The 22,902-nt window shown below is 44.8% G+C and overlaps 1 protein-coding gene across 4 annotated transcripts in view; it reads left to right on the top strand.

The window, feature by feature from the left end:
• R3HDM4 (R3H domain containing 4) overlaps positions 1-12,890 on the top strand; it is a 45,993-nt gene extending 33,103 nt beyond the window's left edge. Inside the window, exons 6-8 of one of the 4 annotated variants that reach the window (XM_085845507.1) lie at positions 11,150-11,252; positions 11,561-11,616; positions 11,917-12,890. In XM_085845507.1, the coding sequence (XP_085701633.1) occupies positions 11,150-11,252; positions 11,561-11,616; positions 11,917-12,006 (249 nt within the window). In that variant the 3' untranslated portion in view covers positions 12,007-12,890. Of the gene's footprint in view, positions 1-2,268; positions 4,020-11,149; positions 11,253-11,560; positions 11,617-11,916 lie in introns of those variants that run through there. The other 3 variants (XM_085845508.1, XR_015049132.1, XR_015049133.1) reach the window with 3 other exon arrangements.
• Positions 12,891-22,902: the final 10,012 nt, after the last annotated feature.

Here is a 22,902-nt window from a genome sequence, read left to right on the forward strand (position 1 = left end):
GGCCTAATACACCAAGTAGCTCTGATTTTCCAAGGAAAGACTTTGATCACCAGAGGATTCCCAATCTGTGGCTGGCTTTGGAAGTCAGGTTTTTTTTCTTTCTGATTGGCCCAAGAGAGGTCATGGATGATGGTGAGGCCAAAAAGTTCAACAGGCTGAACCTTTTGTAGTGGATGACCAAGGGAATAGATAGGTGCATTCATTTGACGATCCATCTGGAATGGTAAGGGTGAAACTGAGATATTTTTCTTGATTGAATGACGTTCCATTTATCAGACAACTATGTAATAACTTATACATTGGCAGAGAAAGACGCAGCCTGCTGATAAGAAGGTTGTGGAATACTGTACGACACAATGTGGATTCATCTCCAAAAAGAAAGAGAGGGTTTTCCAGAGCATTTGAGAGGTTATTTATATAGATGACGAACAGGACTGATCCCAAAACAGAACGAGGCCGGATGAGGAACATGCCTGGATAATGGACAATGAGGAATGGAGTTCTTGAAATACATAGCAACACTGCCTCCTTGGACAAGGAAGTGCACGATCAAAGCAGGGGGGGAGTGGAAGATGTGGGGGGGTTGTGAAGGGAGTGGAAGATGTGTTGGAGTGGAAGCAGGATTGGGGGGGGGGGGATGGGGAGCAGAAGTGGGCCGCGAGGTCGGGGGGGGGGAAGTGGGACGCGTGGCCGGGGGGAGCAGGAGTAGGACGTGTCGTCGTTGGGGGGGGGGAGCGGAACCCGGACACATGGGGGGGGGAAGCAGGATGCATGGGTGGCATGAGGGGGAGCGAAAGTATGATGTGATGGGAGTGGAAGCTGTATGCACAGTTTGAAGAGGGGTGTGAAACGCACAGTTGAAGGAAGGGTGTGAAATGCACAGTTGAAAGAGGGGTGTGAGATGCACATCTGGCTCTGTTGGATGTGCAACGAGGTGGGTGGGATGCATAGCAAGATGGGGATTGGGGGGGGTGCGGTGGACGCAAGTGGGGTACAGACTGGGTCGAGATAATGGTCATGTGCTTGCATTCTCTACATCCTGGACTTTTCATGATCCTTCATTTTGATCCACAGATGCATCATGATGGGGCTGAAATGAAGGGTTATTCAAAGCATGGAAGAAAGTTGTGTTGTAAGTTCAGAAAGACAGTCCATTGACCGAGTGTTTGCATGATCGACAGGTTTGGGAAAGAAATTGTGTGATTAAGAAGAAGAGATCAAGATAAAGAAGACCATGTGGGGTGATCCTGATGGAGAGATCCAGAAAATGAAGCATTTTAAAACGTCATTTAAAGCTTTTAAAGAAACAAATTACTATCGTTCAAATTGAAGGTATTGAGAATGAAAGGCGTAAAGAATGAGCAAAGGAAGGAAATAACAGGCAGAGAATGAGTTGTTTTTTTTCTCTTGAGTTAAAATTTTTATTTATTATTTTTTTAACAAAGAGGGGGAAATGTAACAAAGTCGGAGAAAGGAGAAGATGCAGCATAAAATAAACATCATGATGCTCTGAGTCGATGAGGCAAGTTTACTACCTGAGGCCTAGTGAGTTCCGCCAGACACCTGAACATAAAGTAAATAATACACACCAACAAGGCATGGGTAAGACATGGCATTGGGTTAAAAACCCAACAACACAGGGATGAAACGATAACAGAAAGGATAACTTTGGTGCGGAATTCTTAGCTTTGATAAGCTTTAACGAGGCAGATAAAAACCAAAGTTCACCACGCTCAGACCCGGAACCAGAAGTTTTTGTTGTTTTTTTATATAAGTAGACGTGCCAGACTTCTGCAAATTTATGGATTTCCACTCTGGATTGCTTTAATATAATTTCCCAAAGGTATTCTTATTTATCCTTGCTGATGTCATCACAAGCAGGAAGTGTTTGAAGGTTTACTGAATTAGAACCTGATGGTATTTTAAAGTTGCTGCTTTGGTAATTTTGTTTCTTGCAAGAGTCCTTTTGATGATTTCCTTGTGCTTCTGTCTCTCTGTCCACACCCCACACCCCCAACCATCTCAAAAAAATAAAAATCCACAACCATATGGGGTGATGTACCACGTGGTTTGAGCGTAGCATTATGTAGAATAAAAATAGTCATGTGCATGCATTTACAAGTTTGCTGTTACTGAATCTCCCTTCCACCTCTTCCTGTTGGTTGTGCATGCTAGGTATTTTGGGTGATCAGCACTACTGTATCTCCACTTTATTTTAGTTCGTACATCTGTGTAAGATATGTGGTTAAACATAATCATCATCCCCAGAATCTGATGGATCTTCCTCCGAGAATAGAGCTTCAAATTCATTTTCTGGGTCAGATGAAGATGTCGGGTCAGCCACTTACACATTAGCTGTGTACTCGTATAAGCTTGTGTGTAGTCTGCTGAATTGCTTATTACGATGACATCACAGCCAGAATGGAAAGCTCCACCATGCTCATGGTTTTTGACTTTTTAACTCGTATGTCTGAAATAATTATTCAAACACAAAAACAGAGTCCTTTCTTACCTCGTGTCCTCGACGTATCTTCATTTTAAAATCACAAACAGATATTTTCATGACAGTCGTCATCATCATTTCGTATATGCAGCCAATGGCTGCTGTTTACATCAATGCTGGGAGCGTGGCTGCACTGCTGATGCAGTTCCCCCTGCTTCCAGTAAGCGAGTACTGATTTTGCCGACCTCGGAAGGATAACAGGCTGAGTCAACCCACCTGGTGTTATGTCGAAGCATGACAGGAGCTCGAACCCAGGATCCTAACATCTTAAGCCAGCCACCTTAACCGTTAAGCCAACACCAGAGTTTTCATTCCAGTCACCCTTTATGAGTGGTTCATATGACTGTTTAATTTGAAACATTTTAACACATGTTGAATAATCTGTCTTTTTGCACTTTGTTGAATTTTGTTCTTCAATCTCCCACTGGCATGTCTGCATAATTTAAGTGTAACATAATACTCTGAAAATGGGCCTTTGACTGGGTTGTTATGTGGCTTCTATTCCATGTGGATGACAAAGGCAGCGGCTTGCAAGCAGTGTATCAATGTTTTATATTTGTTTGTATGATCCTTTTCTTTGTGACCTCTCTTATCCATTCATCCATACATCGGGACCATACTCTGTGCAGAGCATTGGTGCTACCTAAGCAGTCTCCTGGGCTATTGGGCACAATCCTGGACAGGTCACCACTCCGCCATAGGATACCAGCAAGCTGGTACTCATTTTGCTGACCTTGGAAGGATGACAGGCTGAGTCAACCCCACCTGGTATTAATTCAACAGCCAAGTGGGATTTGAACTCAGAACCCTGGATTCCAAGCCCATCACTCTCGCCATTAAGCCAACACCAAACATACCTCTCATGATGTTGTGGAAATGTCTTGTAGAGGGTAACTTTGCATCATATAGTGATAGTTCCTTCCCATAGTGCATGTTTAGAATAAGCATGAGATAATTTAACTGTGATCGCAAGATATGCGTTTTGTGTGGAGAAAGCTGGTGTCTTCTTCCCCCTTCCCCCCGCCACCCCCTTCCACACCCCCCCCCCCGAAGTGTGTCAAAAACAACCATTACTTCACATCCCTTTTAATGTTCTTCCCTTCCTAAAGTTCTGACATGGCATTAGGCACCAGTTCAGGTGGGAATGCTGCCATTATGGCAGAAAGAGTGTTATACAATCTGGATGAAAGGTCGGGAAAGATTGCCATGCCCACAGACTGAGTGACGGGCCAAGAACACCTGAGAGGGAGGGGCTCGTGGCATCACAAATGCAAGTGAGGGAGCGAGGCTATAAAAGGGGTGATGTGGACAGAAGAAAAGCCTGGAGACCTCGCAGAGGAAGCTGCACGTGGACAGCAGAGGGTTTTCTCCATGGAACGAGCATTTGCCTGCCCTAACCTCCAGCTATGCCCCCACTGCCGTTGTTCCATCTCCCCTCAGTGCCGCTTCGTGTCCACAGCATGGACAGCTACTGCACGGCCGTGTCTCCTCCTGGACAAAGCTACATCCCATTGAGGTGCAGTCTGCGGTATTTCAGTCTTGTCCATTCTCACTTGTCTTTTTACTGAGGTGTGAATGGGGTCCGTTTAAGGGATTAAGGATATGCGGTTTGTTCGTTGACTCGAGGCATGTATTGGGTAGTGGGGTTTTTAAAGTTGCATTGCTTCTCTCCTTCTGCATTCCTATCTTTGTTGTTATCAAATACACATTATAAATACACTTGGTCTCTGGGTGAATTTGAGTGTCTTGATCGATAGTGGAGGAGTTATACACGTCCATAAAAGGACCGATTGGGTTTGGGCGATTTGTGCCCAGTATAATGCTATGCTAGTGTTCGAACAACCACCGCGCGGGTCACCACTTTGTCTCAACAGACGTACGACACCAATTAGCATGTCACCTCATCCACTCTTGGGTGGGTGTTCCATTGGAGTTTGTTAACGTGGCAAACAGGCCCAAACACCGGCTTAGAGTGCCAGAATCAATTGGCCGGTACTCCCGCTTTGACGCGGTTCGTTGGGATTCAGATCAGGCAACTGGGCCGGCTTGATTACAACAATATGCGATATTTTTTTTTAATTGATTGACTCGGGAACTAAATGCAAGATGTTGACATCTGATTTAAAAATAATTTAATCACTGTTGGATTTGTTTGAAATGTTGGCGTAATGTTTAAGGATATTGGACGAGCATTCTCGAGGCTGCGGGTTCAAATCAAGCTGAAGAAAACAATATTAAGGATTTTGATTCAAAGCTTCGAGAAAATTCAATTCTAGGAGAATTAACATCTTGCTAAATTGTTAATTTTAAAAACCCAGTTGGCTCATTGATGACCTTTGGGAATGCCTACCCCACTCACCTCCATAAAGAGGAGACATTACAACACAAAAAGTTTTACTCGGCCTCGGTAACAAACTAATTGTTATAGAAGCCTCATTGCTGCCTCCCCGACCTCCTTCAGACTTTCAAAAACGAATGCAGAATTAAGAAATGGAATCGATAATTTTGGACCAAGCAATTGTGTGTAATTTTGGCTATGTCATAGCAATCCCACCGATTACCAAAAAAACCCCAAATAATCCACCAATTTTCTATTCTCTTGAATCCTGTAAGGCAGCACCCTGCACGCAGACTTTTAGGGGATGTTTAGGGTCGGATACTCTTCCATCATGACTCAAATGCATTCAAGACAGCTCAAAGGTGAGTGTGTTACCTATGAGCTACTCTGTGTGTATGCTTATGAAAATGAACTTCTTTATTTTTAAGGAGGAAAAGTGGAGTTGAATTGTATTTCCTGCTAAATGCAATATTGTCCTTCAACTTAATGGTTGTTCTCAGGTCGACTGGGATTTCCTAACTTCCCCATATTAAGTGCTTTGTTAGCGCAGTCGTATGTACTACCTGTACACTTGCTGGATAGAATGTTGTGAATTTTTTTTTCCATTATGGCTATTAAAAACAAAATCAATCTGAGGGATCCGATTTGATTTTCATTTCTTTTCTGTGCAGTTTTTCATATTCAAAGTATCTCGTAACGCCATGCGCCTTGTGGCACTACTTGTAAGCTGTGGTACTGATGACCTCTGCCGGTTCTTCTTCTTACAACTAGCTTGTGTTTCTTAAATCTCGCATTTAATGGATAAATGACATACAGGAAGTATTTATCTTCTATCTATAATCATACTAAAATGTGCCATTTTGTATCTGTCTGGCCACGATGCATTCGGTCATTACTTAACCAATCTCAGCCAAACTTGCAAGGGGGTCTCGGGGTCACACAATGGAGGTTGTAGCAACTTCATTTGTCTCCCCCCTCCCCCCAAGGGGATTTTCCGCTTTGGACAAACGCCGTGTTAAGGTGCATAAACACCTTATTGTGGTGTTTCCTGGGGCACACCTACCGGAAGCAAAAAAATATAAACCATAAATCACATTCTTCTCCGACAAAGAAATTGAATGTTGGATCATTTTGCTCAATAAATAAATGAAAAAGTACATTGTTTTGTGTGCTATTTGTTTAATCAGATTCTCCTTATCTGTTATTAGGACTTGGATGAAGATCTGATCATCTTTTAGGTCAAATTTATGCAGAAATGCAGGAAATTTTAAAGGGTTCACAAATATTTTCATACGCACATGCACCCACGCACACATGCTATAGCTCCATTACATATAAGCAGAGTACCCACCCTACGGGCGACCTTGTTTCAAGCATTCAACACATTTTTCTGACCCACCCCTTCATTTAGGCAGTGTATACACAACAGACTGCTGCCCCAATCACTCCCAAAAATAAGAAAATAATCCAGGTTACGTATATGAGGCAAAAACGTGCATAAAACTTGTGTGCATATATACATCGTGGTTTTATAGCTTGGATAATTTCAATTGCACCACCCTCCCTTCAAAGGAAGAAAATGTGGATTAGCGGAATTTTTTTTAATGAAACTTCAGGATGTCTTGAGTAATCCCTGAAAGTTTCAGCTTACTAGGTCAAATCCTCTCAGAGGTGTTGATAAAATATATAGGGTGCGTTGAAAAGTATCTGCATTGATTTATTTTAAAAACTGTGTTGTGTTAACTACATTGCTTATTGTACTTGCAGGTACAAGCACGAACTGTCTGCGCAATTGTGAAGCAGTTTCAACCTTGAGCAGTCAGTAGTTGTGTCGTCGTGAGGGAGTTTACATGACGCTCCACTGTCCGTTTGCACCAAAGAAGAGCAGTGTGCAGTGATACAATTTTTGTGGGCTGATGGTGTACCAGGGAAGAAATCCATCGTAGACTTTCAGCACATTATGGGAACAGTGCTTTACCACAGTGGAGTGTGCATGATTGGATTACCATGTTCAAAAATGGTCGCACAAGTGTCACTGATGATAAACGATCTGGACGCCCCTCCACATCCACAACAGAAGAAAACATTGAACGAGTCTGCTCCATGATTCTGGATAACCGACGGTCGACTGTTGACGAAGTGGCACAACATCTGAACATCAGTCATGGTTCTACACGTTAAATCATCAACAACTGGCATGGCTTTCATAAAGTTTCTGCAAGATGGGTTCCAAAACAACTCACAGAAGAGCACAAGTGCAACAGTGTGACAATCTGCCAAAGCCTTTTGAACCGCTTTCCTCATGAAGGGAATACGTTTTTTTAAGACTCATTGGCACTGGAGACGAAATGTGGATCCACCATTACGAACCAGAGAGCAAACACCAGAGTATGTAGTGGACAGATCCCACATCACCAACCAAAAATAAGTTTAAAAATCGACCATCGGCTAGAAAAGTGATGCTCACACTTTTCTGGGACTCACAAGGCCCAATTTTGGAACGTTAGCAAGAGAGGGGGGTGGGGTGGGGGTCACAACGGTACACAGTGTCCGTTATTGTGAAATGCTCCGGGACCAGTTGAAACCAGTTATTTGATGGAAATTCCGAGGGCTGCTGTCAAAAGGTGTTGCATTGTTGCATGACAATGCCCATCCACATACTGCCGCCCTCCTGTGGAAACCCTCCGGCAATTTAACTTTGAGGTGGAGGAGCTCCTTGTGAGCCAACAGCCATCCATATCTAGTGCCCAACTGTCTCTGCGGATGTCCTGCTGCAGTTGGCTTACTATTTTTTTCGGAGGTTGGTGGCAGGATTTGCACTCCGGCCACCGTAAAGCACTTCATTTCGCAAAACCCACAAACGCAAAGAAAACTGAAAACCCACTCCGTGGGAGTACTTCGGTGATGCTGTCCTTCGCAGGGCAGCTCACTGGATGATGGGATTGGAGAAAAGCCTTTGGGACCCCCATTCCTTAATGATAGGAGGAAAAGCATGGGGCAAACTTCTTTGGTCAGATTGCGGTGGTGTGTGGCGGAGTGGTGCTAAGGTGTCTTCCACCAGACGGTGTCTCCTTGGATTAGCCTGAAGCAGTCCCTTCGGGTGGGTGCCTGGAATGTCCTTTCTCTAAGAGAGGATGATCACCTGTCTGTTGTCATCTGAGCTCCAGCGTTTGAACATTGGTATTGCAGCACTCTCTGAAGTTCGGAGACCGAATAGTGGTGAGATCATGGGGGATGGTTGCACCTACTATTGGTCTGGTCACTCTGATGGTTATCATGCCCAAGGAGTTGCTGTAGCTGTGTACAGTAAGCTGACTCCAATGATAATTGAGGTAACACCGGTCAATGAGCGGATTATGAGACTAAGGATTCGTCACTCCTTTGGTGCCGTGTCTCTCTGTATATGCTCTGAGGGGAGTGATCTCACCGTGAAGGACGCATTCTATGCCACGTTCGAGTCTGTGGTTGATCAGTGCCCCAGGCGAGATACTCTTCCAGTCTTGGGGGATTTCAATGCATCGACTGGCACTGAGAGGGATGGTTATGAGATATGTGTTGATCCCCATGGTTCTGGAACTCTGAACCAGAATAGCACTAAGTTCCTTGACTTTGCAAGAAGTTGTGGATTTAGAGTTGCTGGTTCATGGTTTCAGCGCCTATAGGCTCATTGCTGGACATGGTATTTCAACGCTGGTGGTGTAGCGAAGATTGAGCATGTGCTCATTGATGGTCACTGGAGGATGATCCAGAATTGCAGGGTCTACCGGTGTGCTCATTTCCTCAATTCCGGCCACAGGCTTGTTGCAGCAACTCTGAAGTTTCAGCTTAAATCCAGGAGAATGGTGCCATCCCAGCCGAGGCTGCATGTTGACAAGCTCAAGGATGAGAGGGGAGCTGAGCAGTTTGCAAACAGGCTGAGTGGGGATTTGGGGGGTCTGGATGCTTTGGAGAATCCTGAAGAGTTGTGGAGTGCTTTCAAGACTATCATCCTTGATGTTGCCGGTGGATGTCTTGGAGCTTACTGTACGGCAAAGAAGAATTATTTCTCTCAAGGGACACTGGATACCATTGACTGGAGTCGTAGGGCCAGGCTTATTGGTAGAGCTGAGCCGTTCAGTGAGTTGAAGCATAAAACTGTACATGCGCTGAGGGTGGACAAGGAAGCCTATGTGCGAGGAATTTGTGAGGGGGTAGAACATCACCTGTGTTCAAGTGATTCTAGTCCGACTTACAGGGGAATTTGTGCATTGCATTCCTCCAAGCAACAGCCCTCGGTGTACTGCAGTGAGAGCGGAGGGTGGTGGGCCCTTGACTGAGGAGTCCAAAGTGAAGGCCTGCTGGGCCGGTTACTTTGGCTGTACCAGGCTGACCCACCATCTGTTGAATTGGATGTCAGGGGTGTTACTCTCCCTATTGCTGACGCTCCAATCAACTGTGATCCACCTTTGTTTGTGGAAACACTGGCTCCGGTGAACCGGTTGAAATGGGGGAAAGCTCCTGGGATCTGTGGCATCCATGCCGAACTTCTCGGGGCTGGTGGGAATGCTGTCCTCGTGTCGTTGCATGCAGTTCTGTGCTCTACCTGGAACACAGGCATCATCCCAACTGACTGGAATATGGGCCTTGTTGTCCCTCTCTGGAAAGGGAAGGGTGATCACCAGGACTGCAACAACTACCGAGGGATGAGACGCTGCTCTCAGTGCCCGGCAAGGTCTTTGTTCAGTTCATTCTTGAAAGGGTTTGCCACCATCTGCTTGAACATCAGAGCATTTTGCCTTTACACCAAGGAGGTCAACAATTGACCGTATCCTTGCTCTTCGGTGCTCACCGACCGCAGACAAGAGTTTTGGCAGGGGCTGCTTGCAGCCTATGTTGACCTCTGCAAAGCGTTCCATTCAGTGAATCGTTTGATTCAGTGACAGACGATGCAGTCATCTTTGTGGAAACGCTGGATATCCGTTTGGGGGCCTTCGAGGTGCTGAATGAGGAGTCTGAGCCGCTGGGATTATGGGTTTCCTGGGTTAAAACTAAGATCCAGGCTTCCAATGACATCTTTGTCGCTGCTATCTTGTCTGTACCCGTTTGTGGTGAGGATGTTGAGGTAATGGAGAGATTCACTTTCCTTGGCAGTGATATTCATGTCTCTGCAGGCTGTGAGCCAGCGGTCAATAGACATCTGGGTTTAGCATGGGGAGTCATGGATTCACTGGATCATGGGGTATGGCATTGTCGGTGCCTGTGCAGGAGGACGAAAGTCTGTCCAGGAGGACGAAAGTCTGTCCGAGTCTTCAGGTCCTTGCTGCTTCCAGTCTTGCTCGACGGATGTGAGATTAGGACTTTGACCAGGGATCTGAGACGGAGACTTAACTCCTTCGGTTGCAGGTCTTTTCAGAGAATCCTTAGCTATCGCTGGTCGGACTTTGTGTCCAACAAGCGGTTGCTGAGAGAGACTCAAATTAGATTTGTTGCCTGCATAGTCCATGAGCATCAGCTGCGGCTGTACGGACATGTGGCTCGTTTTTCCTAACGCTGATCTTGCTCACCAGATTCTCTGTGATGGAGCCTCGTGAGTGTAGGAGGCCAATGAGCCGACCACGTGCCTAATGGTTGCAGCAGGTTGGTCAGCATCTGAAGGAGATGGGGATGGGCCAGGCATCTGTCTGGGAGATGGCCAGACGGAGGCCCCTGGAGTACCAGTGAAAAGTGGATGCAGTGATGCGCTGCTCTGGCGCATGCTCCCAGATCTGACCTGACCTGACCTGAGTATCCTCCGTACAGTCCTGACCTGACCCCTTTGGACTTTCACCTGTTTGGTCCACTCAAAGAGGCTTTAAGAGGCCGCCACTTTGACAGTGACCAACAAGTGAAAGAAGTGGTGTATGTGTGGCTCGTCACTCAGCAAATAATTTTTTTTTTTCTGAGGGCATGTAGAATTTTGTGAACTGCTGGATTAAGTGTGTCGAAAAGGAAGGGGGCTATGCCGAAAAATGATGCTCCTGTGCATGCTGAATTGTCGTTATATTATTTAAATAAAAATATATTGCAGATACTTTTTGACACACACACACACACACACACACACACACACACACACACACACACACACACACACACACACACACACACACACAACATACTTTCCCTCCATTATATATAGATTGTAGCAGTCAGATGGTGGTGTAGTTTTAAAATGAGGGCCTTGTAAACAACAAATTTTAACCACAGGATGTGAGAAAATAAGTTGGGAAGGCACAGCAATTATAGGTATGAAACTGTGGGGAAAATGAGGATGGTGCAAATCCAAGAAGCTTTTCCACCCCATCAGGGTACGTTGGAGAATCTGGAAGACAATGTGCGAAGGTTCTTTTCCGAATTTCCTGCAGCTGTTTATTTGGCCATGCTGGAAAGCAGGTACATGTATGTGCATGCCTCTGTGTCTGTGTTGCAATCATTAACTGAAATATTTAGTGCTTGTGTTGGCAGCAGACTAAACCACATGGTGATTGGATAATTGGGTTGTCTATGCCTGAAGTCAAATGGTTTGTGCAACTGCGAGCAACTTTAGTTTGTCCTTTTCCCGTTCCTTACAGTGAGCATTCCTTCCACCCCTTCACCGTCACCTTCCTCCCCATCTAAGTAATGCTGGTATAAAAGCCTCAAGTTTTTGTTTCCAAGTTCAAAAACACACCAAATGCTGAAAATGTTTTTCTCTTCCTCAGTTTTGACCGGCTGCTGCTTCATGCACTCTGCCAGTATCTCGACCTCGCCTCATCCAGTAAGGCTCCCCAACCTTGTCCCAAATCTTTAGTACAAGTTTTACAATCACTCGCTGCAATTCATGATCACAAGCAAAGAGGTAGATAAGTTGATTGTTAATTGAATCTCCGACCTTAATGGAAGTTGAATTTGTTTTGTGTTTGCCGGAAAGCTCAATTTGCACCGGAGGTGGTCACTGTTTTCGTAGTTCCAGTTTGCCCATGAATGTTGTTGCATTTTATTCTCAACTCAAGACTGTAGCTCCTCAGCCTTTGCTTCCTTTGCTCAGCTGCTTCCCCTTCCCACTCCTCTCTCCCAGGCCGCACCCTGGCTGGAAAGCGAGAGACGCGTGTCAAGAATCGCCGAAACATTTTTCAGCCGCCCTGCGTCGCCCTGCACACATTCCTAGAGAATCGATGCTAGGGCAGAAGCCGAATTGTCCTCTCGCTCCCTACTGGTCTCGTGTCTGGTCACAAGTGTCACGTTGTTTAGATTTGCACAAAATGCAGGTTCGCCTGGCAGGAGTGGATCTACAATGTTTGCATTTGTCTACCCGCGACTTTCTGTCAAGTATTTGTCTGCTTTCTGTCTCTGTCATTCGTAATTTTGCCGTTTTCATACCACTTAAATATGGTGCTAAAAAGAATTATGACTATTGTGTTTTATGTGTGCACATTCTCACCGATTTACTAATCTACTAATCAATGTTTTGGTTCTGGTGGCAAATGTTTTCATGCTTGGCCATTATCAGATTAGAACAATTTGCCAATTTTAGGCCAGAGTGAAAGTGTAAGAAAAGAAAAGCCATGTATGTCATTTCTTTCATAGTTTCTGTATTTTAAATCATCCTTGTTCCACGAATAGAAAGGGCATGGGGGACTAAGCTATGGCATGTCCACCCTCCACCCTGCATCCTGCCCGCATTGGCTCCATTACCAGAGTCCAGAAAAACTTTTGTATAGCTGGAAGGGAAAGATCCTTTTATTTTATTTTTATTGCTCATATAAAGGATTTGTTTTTAATGAAAAGCTATGTTTGAGCCATTTTAGCGATAAAATAGCACTCTTTGGATTGCAGAATTGTTTAACATTTAACGAGCGAATAGCACTTTCCCGGCTGTCTTGTTTTACCTTGCATTTCTGAACAGGCATGGACCCATGAAAGGGATTGGGGGAGGGGGGGAGTGGTAGGTCAGCTAACGGAGAGGCTAAATACATTCCAATACATGATGTCAACCTCTAGAAAATAACACCCACACAGCATTTATTTATAATAAAGGATGGGCACCTCTGACACTGATTGATTGATTTTATGAACCATACTCTTTGCAGAGTGTTGGTGCTGCCAAAGCGGTTTCTTGGCTAGGGTTATACTGGGTGGTTTGCCATTGCCTTCCCAGCATTGTTTGTCCGTACTCTATCTTTTGAAATGCTGAGCGACAAGCAAGGAAGCAGCAGCACCTACCATTTGTCATCTTTGGTATGACCCACTCAGGCTTCGAACTACCGACCTCCCAGATAGAGCGGATGCTCTCACCATTATACCACCGAGTCTGGTATCATCTGATACTAGAGACCAATTTTATGATAAAGTAACATTTTGGCTCAAATAAAATGCATGAATGCTGTTTTTTTCACATTCTGTTCACTGAAGAAGCCACCAAAGACAAGTTCCCATCTCAGCTGCTCAAAAGTTTAATAACCAATCTTGTAGCATCCATGGATGATGTAACTCATTTACGATCGTCTCGTACCGGTGTACAGTGGCACCATAACCGTGACGCGTTGTGAGACCAATTGCCGATTCCGATCGTAATAAAAATGGGTTTACAAGCGTGCGTGGTTATCATGACGCAGTTCTGCCCATGTCATGTACTTCTTGGCAAACAAACAAAGCGAAGCAAAACAATAAATGCTCCACTCCTATTTTATTCGTTGACGAAGTAAATTTACAAAAAAAAAAGTTGTGGGTGGTATTGTTGTGGGCCGGATATCGGCAGCGAGCACGACCGCCAGATGGAGCAGTAGAGTCGGCTCCACCGAACACCCGGAATTTATAGGTCGTCACCCCCGGATAACTCCGGAGCCAACGGGTTCCTTATCAGACGGAAGATCGCCAATAGGTCGACCGCGTGGGATAGGGTTGATTGCCAATTTCAATTTACCTAAATACCCACGTCGTCCAAACTACCGGGGAAATTCACCCTCGGCTGACTCTGTCCGATCCGAGTCGCGGTAACGGCTCGGATCTGGCGTAACCGAGCGGAGTTACCAGAGCCGCTGGACCGAATGCACAATTTTCCGCTTCCCAATTTCCTAACACGCACCATGCTAAACCAATAAAAGAAACACAAAAACGAGCTGAAACATTTCACAGGGGATTTATTTATAATGGGGGGAAGAGGGGAGCATGCAAGGAGCAGAGTTATCCGACTAAAAGAAGAAATGCAAATAATGTACAAGCGAAGAGCACTTAACAATTCCTACTTACAGACGGGCCCACACACAGACACGCACACCCAAAAAGAAAATGGACCCGATGAGTCTTCAGTCGGTAGAGCCGGCCCGGGGTACCTGCCCTGCCTCGTGCGGTCACCCCGACTCGAATTACCACGGTGGGACTTGAACCCACGACCTGAAGACCACGTCCGTCTGCAGGGCCCTCGTCGACAACCACTCACTGGCTTTGGATGCCAGGTTGGAAAATGCCTGGACTGAGAATGTCCTCTCCCACCAGGAACGTCTCACACACGATCCTCGTTGCTTGGCAAAATGCCACGATCTCGCGAACTGGCCAACGCTCCTGCCACGAGCACACCGTCTCTCTCCTCCCTCGTTCAGACCACCAATTCTTCCTCTTCAGGAGGGAGGGATTTCTTTCCTTGCCATTCGCCTCCTCATTGGACGGTTCCGTCGCACGATTCGCTCGTCGCCCCCATGATTGGCCGAAAGGGGTGCCAAGTCCGCTGATTGGACAGGGGGGCGTAACGGCCGACCGCCCCTCAAACAAGGAGAGTAACATGGTCCTGTGTGGGCTGCCCTCATTGGCCGACTCACGGCAACCTTGCTCGCATCCCCCGGATTGGGCGAGACGTCAGGTCCTCGTGAACTCCGCCAACGTACGTGCTGACACGCACGTGTGCAATGGTACCGATGGAGGATGGTGGAAGGAAGCGAAGGCAGATGTCGTCGTCAAAAGTTTTTGTTGTAGTTGTCGTAAGTGTAAAAATCCTATCTATAAAATAACTCCACAGCGCATGAACATCCAATTCCCACTAGACTAGGGATGGGACCCTAACTAGAAACACATACTTATCGAAATAACTAAGCTACGGGGACGGCTGTCTGTCTGTGTGCACAAGGCTTCCAAATTCGTAACAGTATAGCCCCTGTGGTGGATCCATGCCTGTTCAATCAAAGAAAAGCACTTCCCTATGTATGATTCTGGAACACCTGTATGGTGGCTCTTATTTGCCCTATTTTACCCATTTTGAACCAGGTGTGGATTTGTAAAATGCAGGGTTTTGAATCATAAAAGTGGATGTGTGGAAAGGTTTTTGTTTTTCCGATTCTGCATGGGAAGGTATTTGATTTTTCACTTGGTGTTACTTTTCCCTTAAAATTGGAACAGGTTCCCTTCGGAATATATGGAATCCATTTTTGTCTCCCGCACTTCCGACAAGGTCTGAGACGGGAGACATTAAAATGAGTGCCGACCGACCGATCATCCGTCCATTTTATTTTGTGTTCCGTGATATTTCAAAAACCGTTCAACATTTAGCTTTTCATATTGCAGATATATGTTCCTCATGACATTATCTCAAACTGATTCGATCATGGCTGTGATTGGCTGAATTATATTGCCGTGACAACCATCTCGGTAACTTGGCTTGTGCACTGTGATATTTCAAAACCTTTTCAAGATTTCTCATACCACCCAAAAGTTGGTGGACCTCGAGTATGAGCTCATTGTTTTGAGCAGGATGATGCCACAAGCAATACAAGATATTTCATTTACTTGGAGATAGTAGATCGGTTGGCCCGTTTCGTATTCCCTTCTGAATCCCTGGGTCGTGGTGTGGACAACCCACGGCCACTGTTGAAATCCCAAGGACTATGTGCTTGTCTATTGTCTCCTAATTTCCTTGTAATTAATGTTGAGGAACACCGAAGTATTAGTCCTCCACATAATCAATGTACAAGCACCACTCTGAGCTTAAGATGACTGTAAAGTTTTTAAATTAATGATTAAAGCTTAAGCATAACAGTGCTCAATGGCTGGGTTGATTCATCGAAGAAGCACTTACCTTGATTTGTGATACCATGTTACTCAACCATGTAGAAGTCAGTGTGCTCAAAGGGAGAAATGCATCTACAACTAGAAGGGCACTCGGTAGAGCACACATACCTCTGCCAGGCTGAACAGTTTACGTTTTCTATCCCACTGATAGACCAGATCTGGATCCGGACCTGAACCAAAATCTAATCGGCTTGTCCTTGTCACCTACCCAACTCATCCACCAAGTTTTGTCCAAATCCGTCCACACCTTTTTATACGCCCGATGTATATATGTATGTATATATGTAGTATGTATATATGTATATATGTATATATATATATATATATATATATATATATATATATATATATGTATATGTATGTATATGTATGTATATATATGTATGTATATGTATATGTATATGTATGTATATGTATGTATATATATGTATGTATATATATATATATATATATATATATATATATATATATATATATATATATATATATATATATATATATATATGTATATATGTATATGTATATATGTATATATGTATATGTATATATGTATATATATATATATATATATATGTATATATATATGTATATATATGTATATATATATATATATATATATATATATATATATATATATATATATGTATATATATGTATATGTATATATATATGTATATATGTATATGTATATATATATGTATATATATGTATATGTATATGTATGTATATATATGTATATGTATATATATGTATATGTATATATATGTATATATATGTATATGTATATATATATGTATATATATATATATGTATATATATATATATATATATATATATATATATATATATATATATTGTTGCAGTTGAGGAAATTTGCAAACCACCATTCAGGTCCCGTAGGTGAGATATCTCTGTAAGTACATGTGTAGTCAGCCCCAAACCCGTTGTTTAGAGGGAATAAATGTCATTCATTCGGGCTGCGACGCTTTGAGATCGTCGTTTTTCTGTTCTATCTTTATTTTGAACCAACCACGTCTCAACCGCCATCACACAACAACCACCAACCACAACTCCGCTTAACAACAACAACAACAACAACAACAACGCCGCCAACAGCCACGATCTTTACCTTCACAACTCGCTTCCGCAAATATCACATCACTGCCATTCCAAACGGCACCATGGCCATAAACCACCACCAAAAATCCTCCACCACCTTCACCTCTCTCCTTCTGCAGCCATTCCCGCACCACTTGTGAGCACCGAGCGTCAGGCTGTCCTGGGCTCGTACGGGACGCGCGCCGAGACGCGAGTGCAAAATGCGGCCTTTCCGAGGAGAAATCGGATCAGGAATGCTACACGCCCACTTCTGATCCATCCAATCAGCAAGCGCGGGGCGGTTTGGCCCCGCCTCCAGGCGCGTCGGTGTAGAATAGAGATATGCAAATTTGAGGATCAGGGGAGACTCACGCCCCTTTTCCTCCGTCCAATGGGCGAGCGTGGCTCCACCCCCGAGCTCGTTCTGATCCAGAAATTTGCATATGGGTTCTCCTGCCGGCCTATAAAGCGCCGAGCGCGGGGCGAATTTGGGGCAGTCAGTTTTGGAGGGCAGAGTGGAGGCGGTTTTAGAAGAGCGGAGAGTCGAGGCGGTTTTAGAAGAGTGGAGATTGGCAGAAAGGTCGAGTCGGTTTGAGGAGAGTCAGTTTTGGAGAGCAGAGTGTGGCAGCGGCAGAGTCGGTTTGGGTCGAGTCTGTCTCGGCAGAGTCTGTTTGGGCAGAGTCGGCCTCAGAAGAGCGGAGAGTGTTTTGGGCAGAGTCGGGTTGGAGCGCGGAGTGGAGTCGGGAGGCGAGGGCGTACAGGTGGTTTGCTGCAGTCGGCTGAGGAGAATTGGGGAAGAGACCGAAGAGCTCGGGTCCGAGGCAAGGAAGACGGCGGTCGGCGACGAGGTCACGGTGGAATCGCTCGTCGCGGGACCCAAGTAAGCCAGCTATACTCTTTCCCCAGAGCATCAACAATTCCCCCCCTTTTTTTTTCCCCTGCGCTGAGATAGTGCGAAAAGGGGGCCCCGTTCCCACCCCACTCCAAGCAGTGCCAATGAAACCCGTGAAGGAGCACGAAGTCGGGGAACCGCCGCGCTGCCACATTTGCAGCTCATCACAAAGACACGGGTAGGATCCACCCGGTCTCGCGGACCTGACCGCTCTTTCAGGTCCCGCGCAAATATTGGCCCACAGGCCCCGTCTGCCCCCTTGTCTTTGAGGGTGGCCCTTTTCTTTTGTTTCTGTGTAAACGTGTGTGTGTGGCGCCAGTCTGGTGAAGTAAAACTGTGTAAGTGTTGCCGTGTGTACGCGTAGTCGGTTGTGGATCTGCATTGTTGTGTTTCTTTTGTGACATCTTCTTTTTGTGCATAATTGCTTTAACTGTATATGTGTGCTTTCCGTGTGCCGCGGAATAAATGTGCATCATGTTGAACTGTTTTCCCGTTTCCCTTCGTCTTTTCTTTAATTGAATCTCCATCTTGCTTCACGTAAAGGGTTGGTAGTGGGCTTAATATGCCCGATAATTAATCGGAACTGTCGAGGCCGACGATAACACCGCTCGGTTATCCTGATAGTACGGAACGGATCGCTTAAGCGGCCCGTGTCCGGAGTCGACCTGCGGCAAGGTGCGGTCGCCCGGTCTACCCTCCGCGTGGGTACTTAGGTAGGTCGAGTTTGGCGAACAACCCTATCCCACGCGGGGGGCCGGTTGGCACGATCGTGGTGAGGCTGAAAGGCCCACCCGTGACTAGCTCCCGGCGTTAGTCCGAGAGGGTCACGACAGAATTGTCCGTCCGGTGGGCGACGTGCCGCGATTCGAGTTACGTGGCCGATCGCACGCCGGCGGGCGCGAATTCGCAACAATATATATATATATATATATATATATATATATATATATATATATATATATATATATATATATATGTGATACCGGTCGTCCGTCTGTCTGTCTGTCCGTCCGTTCCTGTCCGCACTCTAACTCCCAAAGTTTTCAACTTTCACGTTTCATATTTGGTACATTGGTACAGACTGTGGAGACGGTGTGTTGTGACATACGTTCGTCATCTAAAGTGGTTGCCATGGCAACCAGGATGCTGTTTTCCATGTAGTAGCACAATTCTGTATATACCTTCTTGTTCTTCATAAATTGACGTGTTTGAATATATAATTGTGTGCGTGCGTGCGCGCGTGTGTGTGTCACAGAGACTTTTTCGGGCGTATATTGTGCTCACTTGCGCTCTTGTTGAGATATTGTGCTACATAGTATATAATTTTTGGTCATATCTCGCAACGGTGAAGAATCACTTAAAAAATAAAAATTCTTGAATCCCATTCTTCACCAAAATCTAACAATTCGTCCTTATCACACACCCAATTTCATCCAGATCCGTCCACAACTTTTTGAAAGACATGGGTGAAAACATAACCTCCATCCATCGCAGATGGCGGAGATAAAAAGGGAGACCTGCTGCACTGTTGATATCGGTCATAGTTTTAATCTGGTGAATTTTTTTTTTGAATCAGCATGTGATAAAAAAAATAAAGGCAGGATAATATAGGTATGTTTTCAACTGATAGAATTGTTTCAGAAAATGGAAGTTATCACAAAGGGGCCTTTTAGTTCTGGATGTAAAAATGGTAGGTTTATGCTCAACCATCCCCCTTCCCTCCCTTCTCACCATCCATAAGATGTAATGACCCTCTTTTGACAGTCATATCCCTTTCCCAAGGTATTACTGTACGATCTACATACATTTGTCCCTATCGTAACTTCTTCGCACGAGGAGTGCAGGAATCTTTAAGACCGGTAAACAACTGTCAGGAGATCTATTTTCATATCCTTGTCACTTTGAAACTATCATCTGCAGTTGTTCTTTGTGTAGTCCACAGAATTGGAGATCACATTGTGACAAATTGACGATGGGGTGAGGAGATTGATTAAATAAACAGGACGCTGATTGGGTGTTAACCCTTCATCAGAGCTTTTTTTGCTCTGCCGAAGGGTTAACGTCTGAAACGTCATGTTCTCCTTGTTTTCCATGGCAGTTGGTATACCCCGATCAATGTCCTGTTGATTTCATCGTGTTCTGCCTGTCTGCCGATGCAGAAAGACACGAGCCTTCACCAACCAGTGAGGTTAGTTCTTCATTCTATAGGGAGGATGGTTGAGCAATTCTTACCTTTACTGCTTTCTCATCAAACTGCTTTTGAAGAAACCTCCAAGTGGGGATGATTTAATTTTAATTTCATTTAATTTTAATTCCAAATGTAATTTCAAGTGGGGATGAATGATGGTTTCCACATTTCCCAACACACCTGATTGAGTTCTACTGCAAAATCACCCTTAATGATGTAGTGATGACCCAACATCAACTATTTAACAAGGGCTCGTGAGTGTGGGAGCCACAACACCTTGTTGGAAGCCTGGTGTTGGCTTAGCGGTTCGGGTGGCTGGCTTGAGTTCTTAGGGTCCTGAGATCAAGCCCCTGTCTGCTGTTGAATTCACATCAGGTGGGGTTGATTCAGCCTGTCATCCTTCTGAGGTCGGTGAAATGAGTACCAGTGTACTGGTATGGCGGCACATCCGTGTCCTCAGCCAATGATGCTACCTGCAGCCTTGTGCTACATACGAAGGAGGAGGAGGAACACCTTGTTTCAGGTGAGCATGTTCGTCAATTACTGATTTGCTTCCATATTTTAAATATGAAGTGGCACTTATACATTAGTGTAAGAGACGCTCATGTTTAGCGGTACAGCGAATGTGTAAGTTTCTGCTTTGACATTTTTGTTCACCATAAGCTTCATTTCACCATCCCACAGCACAAGACGTATCTTCACTGCCTTTGAAAAACCCAGAATGCTTTGCTAAGATCTGACTGAGCGCACACACGCACACTCGGTTTCCAAGACACCAACTTTCAGCAGTCACTTTTACAATGACAACAAAAGTGCAGTTAATCTCAAGTCACCTTCAAATATGATGTTTAAAAGGGTAAAAGGGCTACCCAGTAAATTCTTAACTTGTTTTTAATGACTGGACCTTAGACCATAATTGATCAGTCATGAACAGCAGTCTATAGCGGGTTCTCTTGGAACGACTCCAGATATTGCCTCAGAAGCACTGGAGGGAAAACATTTGCTGGCTTGTATTGAATAACACAATGCTATGCTTTGTGTACTTTATCCATTTCGTTTTGTTGCCATTAGTGCAATTCTTGGTGTGTTTATCAAATAGGAAAAGGACCACAATTATGTCGACTTCCCTTCGGTAAAGTGAGGCTGCCTTCACTTCTAGATTTTGGGTTGAGAGCTTGAGTGCAAATTCACGAGCGAACTTATCTTCAACTGGGTAATGAAAGGTAACTTTTATTATTGCATTGTTTGAGTTACCTTTTGGTGTTTTTTTGTGGGTGATTCATAATTCAGTAAACAATCGGATGCTTTTGGAATTGGGAAATGTACACGACATGGCCAAAAGTATGTGAACACCCCTTCTAATTAGTGGATTTGGCTATTTCAGCCACACCTATTGCTGACAGGTATATAAAATCAAGCACACAGCCGTGCAATCTCCATAGGCAAACATTGGGAGTAGAATGGGCCATACTTAAGAGCTCAGTGACTTTCAACATGGCACTGTCATAGGATGCCACCTTTCCAACAAGTCAGTTCGTCAAATTTCTGCCCTGCTACAGCTGCCCCAGTCAACTGTAAGTGCTGTTGTTGTGAAGTGGAAACATCTCTGAGCAACAATAGCTCAGCCACAGAGTGGTAAGCCACACAAGCTCACAGAACTGAGTGCTGAAGCATGTAGCACAGAAAAATCGTCTGTCCTCAGTTGCATCACTCACTCCCAAGTTCCAAATTGACTCTGGAAGCAACATCAGCACAAACACTGTTCGTCGAGAACTTCATGAAATGGGTTTCCACAGCCGAGCAGCTGCACACAAGCCCAAGATCACTATGCGCAATGCCAAGCGTCGGCTGGAGTGCTGTAAAGTTCACTGCCATTGGACTCTGGAGCAGTGGAAACATGTTCTCTGGAGTGATGAATCGCACTTCACCAACTGGCAGTCCGACGGATAAATCTGGGTTTGGCGGATGCCAGGAAAACGTTACCTGCCCAAAAGCATAGTGCCAACTGTAAAGTTTGGTCGAAGAGGAATAATGGTCTGGGGCTGTTTTTCATGGTTCGTGCTCGGCTTCTTAGTTCCAGAGAAGGGAAATCTTAATGTTACAGCATACAATGACATTCTAGACGATTCTGTGCTTCCAACTTTGTGGAAACATTTTGGGGAAGGCCCTTTCCTGTTTCAGCGTGACGATGCTCCCGTGCAAAAAGTGAGGTTCATGCAGAAATGGTTTGGCGAGATCGGTGTGGAAGAACTTGAATGGTCTACACAGAGCCTTGACCTCAACCCCATTGAACACCTTTGGAATGAACACTAACTGCGAGCCAGAGCTAATCACACAATATCAGTGCCCGACCTCACCAGTGCTCTTCCCTGCAGCAATGTTCCAACATCTAGTGGAAAGCCTTCTTAGAAGAGTGGAGGCTGTTATAGCAGCAGAGGGGAGATCAACTCCATATTAATGCCCATGATTTTGGAATGTAATGTTGGACGAGCAGGTGTCCACATACTTTTGGCCATGTAGTGTATATACACTTGTGAATTTTTACCTCTGCCACCAATGCTGAAGGAGGTTATGTTTTCACCCCTTTCTGTCTGTTTGTTTGTTTGCCAAAAACGATATGTAGCACGATATCTCAAAAAGGTGTGGACGGATTTGGATAAAACTTGGTGGACAGTTTGGGTGTGTGACAAGGCCGAATTGATTCGATTTTGGTGAAGATCTGAGTCCGGATCTGGATATGCGAATTATTTAACTTTTAAAGTAATTCTTCACCATTGAGAGATTGGGCCAAAAGCGATGTAGTACTGTGTAGCATGATATTTCAAAAA

The sequence above is a fragment of the Eptatretus burgeri genome, chromosome 11, assembly GCF_056783735.1.
Source record: "Eptatretus burgeri isolate ZD-2024b chromosome 11, Ebu_testis_v1, whole genome shotgun sequence".
Taxonomy (NCBI): domain Eukaryota; kingdom Metazoa; phylum Chordata; class Myxini; order Myxiniformes; family Myxinidae; genus Eptatretus; species Eptatretus burgeri.